The sequence below is a fragment of the Molothrus aeneus genome, chromosome 12 (assembly GCF_037042795.1).
Source record: "Molothrus aeneus isolate 106 chromosome 12, BPBGC_Maene_1.0, whole genome shotgun sequence".
In the NCBI taxonomy this organism is placed as follows: domain Eukaryota; kingdom Metazoa; phylum Chordata; class Aves; order Passeriformes; family Icteridae; genus Molothrus; species Molothrus aeneus.
The window spans coordinates 4,884,476-4,898,107 of record NC_089657.1 but is presented as its reverse complement, the minus strand read 5'-3'; the positions used below and the strand labels follow the sequence as shown (position 1 = coordinate 4,898,107).

General features: G+C 50.4%; 1 protein-coding gene across 1 annotated transcript in view; it reads right to left on the bottom strand.

The window, feature by feature from the left end:
* Positions 1–12,747, bottom strand: part of FRMD4B (FERM domain containing 4B) — a 78,095-nt gene extending 65,348 nt beyond the window's left edge. Inside the window, exon 1 of the mRNA XM_066557962.1 lies at positions 12,586–12,747. Coding sequence (XP_066414059.1) covers positions 12,586–12,747 — 162 coding nt within the window. The remainder of the gene's footprint in view (positions 1–12,585) is intronic.
* Between the last annotated feature and the right edge of the window lie 885 nt (positions 12,748–13,632).

Genomic DNA, 13,632 nt, shown 5'->3' with positions numbered 1-13,632 from the left:
TGCAGTGCCCCTCTGGACTCACTGATACCTCCTGCATGCCCAGTGGGTCAGCCCTGGCTCCAAAACCTCGAGTTTCCCCAGTCTCCGCTCCCACCAGCCAGTGGGTTCCTGCCACAGCACCACAGTCTGGCTCACACAGACACAATAAACCTGCAGTGATCCCTTCCAGGGCAGTGGCAGAGCTCCCACCAGCTTTATGGGGGCAGACTGTGTCTCCAGACATACTGCCTCTCCTTGCTAATCTTCAAGTCATAAAGAAGCCTTTGGCTGAAGTCCTGTCTCCAGTGTAGTCAATTAATTTTGCCATTAATTTTAGTAGGGTCAAGGTTTTGCCTTAAATCATTTGTTATCTCACCATTAACCTTTAACAGAAGCCAGTATCTGCTTAATGCTAAATAGCCAGTGATGCTCCACGGTGGCTGGCCACATCTTTCATGGTCTGTGCTCTGGCAAACCATCCTGTAGGATCAACCAGGTGACTCCACGTGCCACCCCCATCCCTCCCCAAGGGCCTCAGAGGCCACCTGGGCTCTGCACACTCATCAGGTGTTTACCCACAGCACTCAGGGACTGTGCAGAGCCATTCCCAGGCCTCGGGATATTCTCTTTCTCAGGACCAGCCAGGCAGGGACAGACACTTTAAACCATAACTGAATAACAGGCACAGGGATGTTTTAAGATGACAGGCCAGAGAACAGTGCGAGCTTTGCACTTTGAAGCCCCTTTGATGATGCTCTACATGGAAGTGTTGGCTCTGCTGAAGTTTGGCAATGAGCTGGAGATAAAGCAGTGCCTGGAACAGGGGGCTCAGAGGCTGCCTGGGTTGCATGGCACCTTCCTAAAATAGCCATGAGAGCTGGAGATAGGATGAAAAAACTGGCTCCTGCAGAGCATCAACTGACTTGCATGTAAGCCCCACCAGCTGAGCCAGTGAAAAAGTCTGGCACAGGAACAGCCCAAGTGCTCTCCCTCACTGCAGGCACTGGAGCTTGGCAGGGCCACGTGCCAACAGACTTTCCAAGCAACCCTCCATTCCCCATTTATTCTATTATTCCTCATTGCAGGGGATGGCAGATCTAAGGGGCTCTTTGATTCACTCCACTGATGGCTTGCACAGGATGACAGGCACAGTCTCTTGGGGTTATTAGGAAGATCCCACTCACCAGAGCAGGTTGTGGGGCTCTAAATCTCATCCTCCTCTCCCAAAATCCTCAGAAATAATGATGAGCATGCTGTAATAAGACCTCCAAAAACTGAACAAAACCAAAGAACAGCGATAAATTAAAATCCAGGAAACCAATTAATTCAATCTTCCTCAAAATGATAAATCCAGCAACCCAGCCAGGAGTTAAAGCCCGTTGCCAAGAGCAAAATATAAGCAGCAGAACTGCAGCTTCATGCTCCCAACCAGGAGCGTGCAGTGTAAAAAATTCACCCCTCTCCTCCCCATGAGGAAACCTTGCAGTGTGGCTGCCCTTCCTGATGGCTTTTTCCTGTTCTTGCCTTTGCTCCATCCCACGTGGGCGTGCAGGGGCTGCTCACTGTGCACCAGCACAGGATGAAAGCACTCGAGTGCAGGAGGCAGAGGAAAGAGCTGCTGCTAAACTCTGGCTCTGCAGACTCTCCAGCTGCCAAGCAGCACCCAGGCAGAATTTCACCTCTCCTGGCACTGCCCAAGGCCACAGGATCTCCCTGGCAGTGTTATCACAGATGCTGCTGAGGGGAGAGGTTGGCTGCTGTCCTCTTGAAGGATCAGCACCTTTATGGCAGGAGAATTCTCTTTAAAGGTGCCTCAAGCTGAAAACTTGAACAGGTCATGTCATTCCCAGGGTGCTGACATTCCATTCCTGCCACTCTGCACTGTATTTAAAGCCACAGCGAGAAAAGAAGAGGCAGGCAACTCTGCACTAATGCTATTAAAAAACCTATCTGGAAAATTAATAGGAAACAATCAGTAGAAATCTGCCACAAATATCAAGTCAATGAAATCCAACATCTGCTTTCCTTGGCAGCACACAGCCTGTAAACTGGTGTCTGCTGGAGACACACTTATCACCAGCAGGGCTGAGACACTGCAGGTAGGTCACTACTGCACACAGCACTCTGGGGTGGTTTGTTCCAGTGCAATCTCCTGGGAATTCAGGGGAAAAAAGTCTCCTGTGGGATCAGAGTGCTTTCCTGCTGCTACCTGACACAACAAAGCAGGGGCTGCCCATGAGGGAGCTCTGCTGGAGGCAGCAGCATCCCCTGTCCCTGAGTAAGCAGTGCCCAGGGAGGGGCAGGAGCAGCCACCTGCCCTCCTGTGGCCTGTCCTGACCTGTGCTCCTCAGCCAGGAGGCAAAGCACTTAAGCTCCAGCTTCTCTGCTTAAGTCTCCACAACAGGAATCTCAGAGTTTATTCTGTGCAGAGCTTCTGGTAACTCCTGAGTTTTACCTCACCCCACAAGCCATCCCTGACCCACTCGAACAAACTCAGCTTTGCCTTTTACAGGAACAGTTACAGAAGATCAAAACATACCCTTAGAGAAGAGTAGTTTTACATCCCTGGAGACCCACAACCTGCCCTTGATGTCTTTTTGCCTCTCCCCAGCCCTGAAGCTCTCCCCCATTTCTGATGGCTTTTCACAGGATGCTCCTCTGTCCCCTCCAGCACCTCCCTGCTACCCCTGAGTTGGGTTTTTGAGGGAAGGCTCCCAAAGCAGGAGACACATGCAGAACAAGCCCTGACCAAATAACTACCATCCCCTCCAGGCACCATCTCATCCTCTAAAGTCATCTGGAATCTCTTCTTCTCCTGCCCCATCCAGGTCCCAGCACCCAGCACCCCCCCCTTGGACTTTTCCAGCCACACATGCTTGGCAACATCCCTCAGGAAACCCAGATGCCAGCCTTGGACTGACATCAGATAAGGAGGAGACAAAAAATAATTTAAAAAGAAGGCTAAAGCACAAGTCCTTGAAATCTGCAACTCTTTAAAAAAAAGTTGCAGAGAGCAAATAAATAAAGCAAGAGAAGTCGCAATAGTGGGTATGGGCTGGAGCAGGCAGCAAAGCAGTGTTTCTGTGGAGGCAAGGAGCCAACATTGCCAGTGCCAGCAGCTTGCCAGGCACGCAGGGGGCTGATCCAGATGGTTCCACATTTCACTTTTAAAGCAAAACAAGTGCCTTGGATCAAAGGCTCTTTCTCAGCAGCCGTTACCCCCAGCTCTGTGTGCACTGCTGCATCTCCAGGCCACCTCTTCCCAAAGGTTTTTTTAGGGGGTGAGAGAGGAGGGGACCTTATGAGGAGATATTTAACAGTTGCATGCTGAAAGGAGTTACTGTACCAGGCACCGACCGCCTTTTCTCGGGACTCATGAATCTGTGCTTTGTTCAGGTTAAATCATATCTCAGGGCAGCCCAGAAGGGTAATCTCTGAAAAGAGATTTCTCTCCAACCAAAAGTTAGAGATCTTTGCTCCAGCTGCAGCAAAGTTATCAGAATCCAGCTTGGATTTAGCCCTTTGCTGAAGTAGCCAAGGCAGCATTTACAACAAAGACAGGAAAAAGCAGCTGTAAGTGCTGGGATAAACAAACAGCCCCTTATCTCCTCAATGGAGTGCAAAAGACGCAAAGAAATTTTTATGGACTGATCCTCCAGGGCAAAGAGAAGAGCAAGCAGAAAGGTTTCAACCTACCCCACCCCAAACTTTCTCTGCTCTGTGCTGTTTCCTGGCTCTCCAGGGCTCCCAGCTCCAAGCACGATGTTTAACTCAGGACACACTGCAGGAGCACTAAATAACGTTATCTGTCACTGCTAAGCATCAGAAATTAAAACACAGCCTCTTACCTCCACATTGCACAGCCTGCTGGTTTAAATGGACCTGAGAAACCCAAGGAGTGCTCCCAGTGTGCATGCACTAAGCCTTCATGCTTTCTGCACATCTGAGCTGGGGGGAGAAGGGAGACACGATCCCGGACTCCTTCCGTTGCCATACAGTCTGAAGGAAGTGACCTTACTGTTTGTTGCTTTGATTACAGATTCAGAAACAAAAGCCCTTCCAGAGTGAGTCAGGGGACACAAGGGGTTGAAATGGGATTGTTAAAAATGGGAAAGCACTACAATTGTGGGCTGGTTGTTGGGTTTTTTTTCCTGTCTGTGATATTAACCCCTTTATTATAAAACAAAACTGAATGAACAAGCAGGAGTCACTGACCAAAGGCACAGCACAGGTGCCAGTCCTGGGGCAGGGAGACACCCTGGTGTGGGATCATGGTTCCTGTGTCACAGAGTGTCCCATGCTGGCAGCTCTGTGCTTATTGGGAATTGCCATCACCCCTCCCAGCTCCTCCACCCCACACACTCCTCCTATCCGGGGACAGGAGGGGCCTTTGTGCAAAAACTTGGCACTAAAACTTCAAGCCACCCCCAGCCTGAACCCCTTGGAGCAAGGCTGAGCCCTGTGGCAGCAGGGAGCAACCCATCTGAAGGGATACAGGGACAGAGATAACCAGAGCTTTCTGCTCAGCACAGCCACCCTCACCCCATACATCAACTGATACCTGCACTGTCCCCCCCTGCAAGACACCCCCGGGTACAGCACTGCACTGGACTGCCCAAACTGCTCCCCAAAGCACGGGTCTGCTGCTCTGACCTGGCTGCTGCACTCTGGGGAGGGCACTGAGAGCATGGACATCATGGCTGTGATGGCCATCTCACAGCCTTGGCCATCAATGTGAACTTGCTCCTGCTCCCCAGGAGTGCACCTTGCTGCTGGCAGAGGAGTAAATCAGCTACCTGCTGTTCTGCTGCTCCTCTGCAGGCTGTTCTGTGTGCCAAACCCTGAGCTCTGCTTTGATTCCCTGATTCCCTCCCCACTGGCACATCAACCCACCAGGCTGCACAAACTGTGGAACTGTGTCAGGCAGAGCACAGGTGTCACACAGGCACTGACACAGCTCTCCTCAAAGAAAACTCAAACAACTGACTCTGCTTTCACTGAAAATGGAAAAATCAGAACAACAAAGAGCTGTGCGCCCAAATCCAGGAAGCCACAGCTTCCAGAGTTCCAAGCTGACCTCAGGCAGGTACACAAGAGGCAGAAAATCTCAAATTTACACATGCAGTTACTTCAAAAATCTGAATGCTCTTACTCAGTTATGTATGCTCTTAACTGAGCAGTCAGAGGACAAACTATGAAGACTCTCCCAATCCAATTTTAAAAATCCCGAGATCTATTTAATTTTTTTTCTACTGAAGTTCGACACCTGGAACAAACTACCTTGCTTTTCCCAGAATGAAAGCGGGTCAAACTTGGGACAGCAACACCTCAGAGATGTGGCTCCCTCTTCTCAGAGGTCCTGAGGCCCCTTGGCCCTGTTGCAGTCCCCCAGACAGGAGGCTCTGTGCCCAGTGTTTGAGGCCAAGAACAGGCTCCACGAAGCTGCAGAGCACTGGGTAAGGACAGAGCCTTCCCAACAATGCTGGGAGAGCATTCTCTCACATTCTCCCTAAGTAACATCAATCCAGACACCTCCAGGGGGCAGCTACCCCAGACACCAGCATGCAGTGAGGTGCCAGAGGTGTCTCACCCTCCTTGTTTAATTCAGAAGAACCAGCTTTGATCAAATAACCACCCCTTCAACAGCTGCAGACAAAAGAGTTGTCTTTTTTCCCAAAGTTACTTTGTAAAAGCCAACATTCTCATAGTCATGAGACTACAAAAGCTTTCCACTCTATGCCCAATATCACAGGTTTCATGAAAAAACCATAAGCTGGCCCCACATCAGGCAGGAGGGTGCCAGGTCAGGTCCAGCCAGCTGGTCCAGACTGCACCAGCAACCTAAGACAGTTTTGGGAGGGGATTTCAGAGCAACCAACTTGCATTTGTCTCCAAAACAGACTCCAAAGCCCCAAAAATAAGATGGAAAATAGACAGTGAGTCATGTTTCCTTAGAGACATGCTGTGAAGGTTACCTGGGTGGTGCCAGCTTCTGCCCTGCTGGGACAACCACAATGACAGGAATAGCTGGAGGAGGGAGAGCACAGCTCCTGGGAGCATCTGTGGCCTCCAAACAAACACAGAGCAGGGCTGCATAATTCAGCTGTACAGAGAACTTACTTTAACTGAGAAAAAATAAAGTTTAAAAGAAATACAGCACACCTGTAAGAGGCAGGAAGCTGCTGGAGTTGAGCAAGGGAAGTTCTGCAATTCTGAGGGACAAAATGAGCTGGGTTTGGGGACAGCAATGCCACAGCCCTTCAGTGAAGGGTGACCCTACAGGGAATGCAGCACACCCCAGCCCCCCCAGCAAGGTGAACAGATGCACTGAGCTTGAGATGAGAGAGGAATTACTGCCACTTTCACTATGGCTTAGCAAATACCACCCTGCTCCAAAGCTCACACCCTCTGCCCAGCCCACATCTCCCTGCCCAGAAACCACTGGCCCAAGCAAAAGTGGAGCCAGGATGCTCAGGAAGCAGCACAGCACCAGCAGTACCATGGGTGGAGGTGCAGTGACTTCTCCAGCCCCATCCCCAGCTCTGCTGGCACCACAGCCCTGTGGCCAGCAGGGAGATGCACACTGGGGCACCCATCCCCAGGGCAGCACCCACCCCACATCAGCTGGAAAAGCAAGAGAAACATCACAGCCTTAATCCTAGCATTGCCTGTCAAAGATGACTTTTAATGGCTAAATCCAGCACATTCAAACTTTTCTCAGCTTCTTGATGACACTTGTTCTCCCCATCTCCTTCCCCAACACACCACTGCTGCATGTTTAAATGAATGACAGATCAATTAGTGGGGAAAAGTGTACATGTGTATTTGTGTGTGGGAGGGTATTTAAGCTAATATATTCCAGCACTGATAGCTTTATCCTCTTTGCAGTCTCTGAGAATGAACTGGCCTCCATCTGTACAAAAGATTAGTAGAATTACTAATCACTAATTATGACTCAGAGGTTTTAAGAGCAATGCAGACTGTACAAGGGGTGGCCTGATTTTCAGAAAATGAGGGGACAAAGATAGCACAGGGTTATTTTAAGCACATGGACAGTCCATGCAAGATCACAAAGTGCTGCCAGCTAAAGGGGTGACAGAGAGACAACCACTCAGGAGGATGAAAATGAAGCTTGTGCCTGCACGTGCCTGAAACACTTCTAATTTACCTTTCCATACAGTTTGTGTCCAGTCAGAGCAAGCTGGCCAGCCTCTCTGCAAGGGCCAGAATGGAGATTTATCCAAGCAAGCTCATACAGTGACACCTTTGTGCAGGAGTTGCTGCCTCTGAGAAGCGGCGCCAGCGACATTCGAAATCCAACGTTCTCTGTGAGCTGCGTCACATCCAGGGGGAAAATATTTATACAGACCCAAGTGCTTTGTGAATAGAAGGCACTGTTTGAAACTGGCACCATCACACCCCAAAGGAAATGAGATGAAGTTCAGTCTGGTTGTGAAGTTTGTCAGCGAGGGAAGAGGGAGAAGCCATAAAAAAGAAATGATATTTTTGTTCGAATCAGCTCTCCCGAACAGAAAACGCTGTATCATGAGCTCAGATGGAAATGGATCTGGCAGAGAGCTCTGGAAAGCTGCTGTTGGGAGTGTGCAGAGCCAAGTTTAACTCTAAGCTGTCAGGAGGCAGCGCCCCAAAGTCCCAGCCATGGGGACACCTCCCTGTGCCAGCTTTGGACACGATGGGAGCTCTGCAGGTGTCACAGGAGCAGCATCACTGCATTAGATCAGATCCCTTCAAAAAGAAAAACAGCTGGATGGATGAAAGCAGCCAGAGCAAAGCTTTTCCAGGGTAACCAGTAATCCCCAGTGCACTAGTTGAAATCTTTGAAGGAACACAGACATATATTCAGTGTCCTCTAAAAAGGTTTTCAAGCTCCCTTTGAAAAGCCCTGACCTGTAAGAACACCTTGAGATGCCTCTGCTGAGCATCACTCCTGGGGTCTGTCTGGTGTGGAACAAAGTCCTGCCCTGACAACACAGCCCCAGCTTTGTGCTCTCCCTCACCACACTCCAGCACTGCTTTTCATCATGGTGAAAAGAGAAAGGAAAAAAAGGCATCTCAATTTGTTGTCAGCACTTTTCATAATGGAAAGTTAAGGTGTGGCAGCAGAGGAAGCATGGTGCTCACTATCCAAACCAACTACGTTAGCACTGGAGGAAACACAAGGCAGCCACTTCCTCTCCCACCCCAGGTACCATGGGCCAGACACACGGACAAAGCTGATTTCTTGTGCTTCATCAGCAACATTTCTCACTTCATGCAGAGGAAATGACCTTTCAGAGGTTAAAAAGCACTTTGTCCAAAAGACCCATATGAAAAGTTCACACTGTTATGCTGTAATTTATCAGCTAATTACCAGTGCAATTGGTAATTTCAGTTACTCCTAAACTGCTTAATCACAGAGATGCTCCCATATCTGGCTGTATGTCCAGCAGATCAATCTCAATGTGCCATTGTATTCTGCAGGGAGTTTGGGAACAGTTTTCCCATTTTTTTTTACCACTTTGTGTGGAGCAGACTGACTGACACACATTCAACCCTGACCCTAAACCTTTCACTTGACCAGTTTTTAATTTATAAGAGTTAGCTGCATCATTAAATAGACTTTGATGCCATGTCCCATTCCTGCTTAACCACACTGAGGAATCACTGTGTTGTGGGATGTACTGGTGGCAAGTGGCATTGATATCTCAGAGGAAAACTTTGTGTCAGTACCCCAATAAATACCAGGCCAGTGGTAATGTAGGTAACTAAATACAGGATAAATGTTGATTCTAGAAGTCTTTGGCCTTGCAGCTGCTCATTAACCTCATTTATATAAAAATTTCACTTTGTTTTACTGCCCTATAATTAAATCTAAGACAGGTGGCCTATAAACCCAGCATGTGGAGGGTCCTGCAGAAAGCTTTCTTTGGGAATAGCATCAGGACACCTAGAAATGCCATGTTGTCCCATCTCAGGCATCAGGAGGGGCTCTGGGAAGACCCCCTAAAGCCACAGCACTATGTGCCACAGCTCCACAACCAAATACAGCCCTCAGTCCTTTCTCTGGTAGGAAAAGGGAACCCTTGAGTAAAGGTTTCTATGCCAAATTCTCATCCAGGAATTTTCCCTAACAGCCCCAATAATTCATACTGACTTGCTGCTGTTAGAAAAACAACCCGTGCCAGCTTTTCCATCAGCTGTCTCTGGAAATCTGTTATTTCCAGGACAGGCTTGAAATGCTCCCTGCCATGGACAAGAGAATGTTCCCTGGCACAGAAGCCAAGGGCTCAGAGAATCAACTCTCACACTGGGCAGCCTCTCTCCCCCTGAGGGTTTGGGGTTATTTCAGAGTGAACCGGGAAACCTCAGCAGTGCTTTGGCTCACAACCTCCTCCAGATGAATGGGCTCTGGGCAAGCAGGACATCTCATCTCTTCTGGCAGGTGGGACAGATGATGGGAAGCATCCTGGAGCAAGGATCAGCTTGGGGAAGTGCCTGGGCTGGGGCTGAAGTCCCTGTGCCCAGGTGAAACCCTGGAAAAGGTTTCCCACATACACATGCCAGAAACACAAAGGCTAAGGAGAAGGTGACTGACAAAGGCTGGTTTGTGCTTGTTGGGGTGGGTTTTAGTTGTGCTTAAAGCTGCTAAGGCAGGTAAGGGCTTTATGCTGGCAGAGAGGATTTGAGCCTGCCCCGTGACCACCTCTGCACCTGCCAGCTCCCAAACCCAGCTGGGACCCTGCTCAGACACACAGAGGTGTTTGTGGCTTCTCTGTGCTGCAGCTCGGGCTCAGCTCTCCCACCAGGCTACCAAGCAGTTTGTATTTTAAAAAGACTAAAAATCCCCCTCACCACAATAACACATGTGCCACCCCAAGGAGAAGGAATCCTACTTGCTTTCCTTTCTCCACAAAAATGTACTGGTGATTAAATAGAGACTTGCTGGCAGCATCCAACTCACACAAAAATAGCCACTGGCCCACAAAATGTGACTCCCAAATACTGCTCAAAGCAAACTGAGGCTTCCAGGGCTGATCAGCAGCACAAGTGCCTGTCACCTCACCCTGCCCTGCTCATCCCTTGCATGCAGCTCAGTGCACTGAGTTCTGCCTGGTGTCCTGGTCTGTCACATCATGCACAGTCCAGGGAACCCTCAGAGAGGGGAAAAGCCCATGTTTAGCCACAAAAACCTCTGTATGAAACCCGTGGTATTTTTCACATCTGGAATATGAATGCAAAAGAGCCACAGAAATGTGAGTGTAGTCCACGAAGCCAAGGTGGGAAATGTTTAAGCACCTGTCCAGGAGTTAATTTCAATAGGAACACAGGGCTAAAAGGGCTTTCATCTGGCTGCAATAACTACAGGACTTCTGGGGAAAAAATCTGAGAGGACAAACAGCATCCCTGGCAGGTAGGAGTGCTGCTATACCCCTTCCACAAAGAACAGGGGAACACAGGAGAACAATTTGCTCAAAACAATGCAGGATCTGTGATAATGATGAGACACAAAACCACACACCCAAGATTAGAGCCCTGTCCCACAGACACTGCAACATCCAGTTCCTCAGAGAAACAACCCCATGGAGTGCTCTGCACTGCCCAGAGAGGCTCAGAGTTCCTCCCTGTAAGCAGGGGTCACCCAGCCACTGCCTCTATCTGTTTCCATAGCCTGAAGTGCTCAAAAAATTAAGAAAACCAATTTGATTCCTGCAAGGGTCTGCTATCTGAGCAGTTGGGTGACCTTTAACGCTGTGTGCTCAGTCCTGCACTCACTGGACTCAGCCAGAGGCTTGAGCAGCTGAGAGCCAAGACTTCAGCACAAAAAGCAAAGTGTTACACAACCCAAAAAGGAAGGGCTGCAGGGAATTCCTTCAGCCATCTCACTTTAATACACCCCAAATTACCACTGGCAAATTCCTGATGTTAAAATGTGAGAGTTGCTTTGCTCCTGCCAGGTTTCACCTCCCAGGGAAGACTCCCAGAGCAGCAGGTGAGGAGCAACAGGTCCCTGCATGTCCCCAGCAGGACAAGTTGTGGGCAGAGGGGAAGGGGCACTCCCTGTCCACTTCCCTGGCTCAAGGTCTGCCTGGTAGGATGAGAGAAGAACCAATCTCCTCTTTTCACATCCCCACTTTCAGACACTGGTACAGGTCAGTGATGCTTTTCATAAAAAAAGGACAAGACAAAGCAGCCACTAGGACACAGTAAGTTTGGGCAGAGATACAGCTACACTTTGTATGGAAAAAATCTCTTTTCATCTCAAGCCAGCCATCAGAGTATGATGAACAGGCTGAATACAGCTGTTGTCTGAGCTGGTCCTCACTGAGTCTTTATTCCAGCCCTGGAGGGATGGGATTTTACCTCCATGGGGATGCAGTGGGGAGGGAAGGCAGTCTAGGCTGCATGCTCTGTATGTGAATGGACCTGAAAATAACACCCACACAGCACAGGTGTAGCTAGAGAGGAAGAAGAGAGTCAGGGCTGCCTCCCACAACATCCCCACAGGTCAGTAAAGGTGGGCAAAGGAAGAGCAATGACACCTTTACTCCTGCATTCCCTAACTAGCCAGGATCCCTGTATGGATCCCTATCCACAGTGACACCTGTGTCAGACACACCCCACAGTGCTTCCATACATCATCTGCCCAAGGTACATTTGAGCACTGGTACATTTAGCACTGCAAAGCTGCTCTCCCACTCCTGAGCCCTCCCTAAAGCTAAATACCAGCAGATCACCTTAGGATTAAACAGGCACAGATGTCCTCTTAGCATGAGGACTTTCCCAGGGAAGTTGCATCCTCGTGGCTCTGGAGAGCTGTTTGCTATGAGCTGTGTCACTCTCTGTATTGCAACACACCAGGGAGAGGGGAGAAGCTGCTTTGAAACATTCACCCTGGTGCAGCAAACACACACAGGGAGGCTGAGAGCAGGCACGCAACACAAGTTCACATGCGAGACAGAAGCACGGACACACAGAAATAAACACCTGCCAGCAAAAACAGACTCGAGAAGGAGTGACACCACCCTCACTGCAACTGGACACCACAATGACTGCAAGTACGGGGCTGTGCTCAAGGGGAGCCCCCCAGTTGCAATGCCAGGACCCACTGCAGCAATCCCTCTGCCACGCACAGGACTATCACGTTACAAGCTGCCGCTATTCAGTGACACAAACACGGCAGAAAAAGCCACAGCCAGTGTCTCCCATGGGAGAGGGCACAGGCAGAGAGGAGCTCCCGGAGCTCTGCCCCAAAATCCCGAGGGCAACGATGGTGACAGCAGCAAGAGGGGCTCCCAGGGGGTGTTATATGGGGGGCACCTGGCCAAAACACTTGTGGATTGACTGACAAAACACACTTGCCACAGAAAGCATCCCCCCCAACCCCTGAATGCAGGCAGAGAGCCAGCACTTAGAAAGCAACACCGGGACCAGCTCCGAGCCAGTTGGAGACCCTTCGGTGCTGCCTCGATGCTCCTCACCCCATCGCAGCCACTTCGCAGAGAGAACAAACACGCAGCGGGGCAGGTGCGGGGACGCCGCTGCAAGGAAAAGCCGGGACGCTGCTGCAAGGAAAAGCCGGGACGCTGAGCTGGGTGTGTTTTTTACCTGGTAGACATCGCGGAGGCCACACCAGGCTCGCAGCGCCTGGCGGCACGCCCGCAGCCGGGCCGAGTAGCAGCGGCGCAGCGCGGCCACGGTCACGGTCCAGAGCAGGCGGCTGCCGCCGAACAGCACATCCTCCACGCCGCACATCAGCACCGGAGCCATCGGCCGCTCCCTCCGCTGGATGCTGCGCCTGCCTCGCTGCTCAGACGCCTGGCATGAGGCTGCTGCCCGGCTTTATTCTGCCGCGCAGAGCCAGGGTCAAGCCTTCAAACAAACTCCTCTTTCACGGCGCTTCCTGGGCAGATTCCCAGGCATGCCCCGGCTCCTGACGCCCAGCCAGCGGCTGCAGTAGCTCAGCCCGACCAGCAGCTCACACAGCAGCCTTGTCCTTAGCAGCTTATATAAAGCTCTGTTAAGCCCCGCTAGCTAGCACTGTGTTTTCCAATTAAATGTTAACCCTTTTGCCATATGCCCCGACAAGAAGCCCATTTAGATGCTGCGGGAGGAGAGGAAGGCGCTGAGCGCTGCCGCCCTTCAATGAGCTGGGCAGGCGCTGCACACACGAATCCCGAGCTATCTGCCTCCAACACCTCATTATCCGCTATACGGGGAACAAAGCTGTCATCGTTTTCTCGCGGCTGAGCCCTTGCTCAAATTATACAGCAGAAATCCTACTTGAAAAAGGCACTTCTGGGAAGCAGGGGGGGTAGGAGGGGAGGGTGGCGAATCAGTCCTGCAGAAATAGAATAGCTTGGAAGAGACCTTAAAGTTCATATTGTCCCAAACCCTGCTATGGGCAGGGACACATTCCACTAGATCAGGTTACTCAGAGCCCTATCCAAGCTGGCTTTGAACACAACTTGTGCCAGTGCCTCACAGTGAAACAGATGCACTAACTTCTCTTCCAGCTCTAACCCACAGCACAGAGCCATCCCTCTGTTCGACACCTTCCCCTCGGCTGTTGCACCACATGGGTAAAACACCCAAAACGTGCTGAAGAGATGATTAAACTCTACTCTTGAACTACCTCCATTAACACAGCACTTG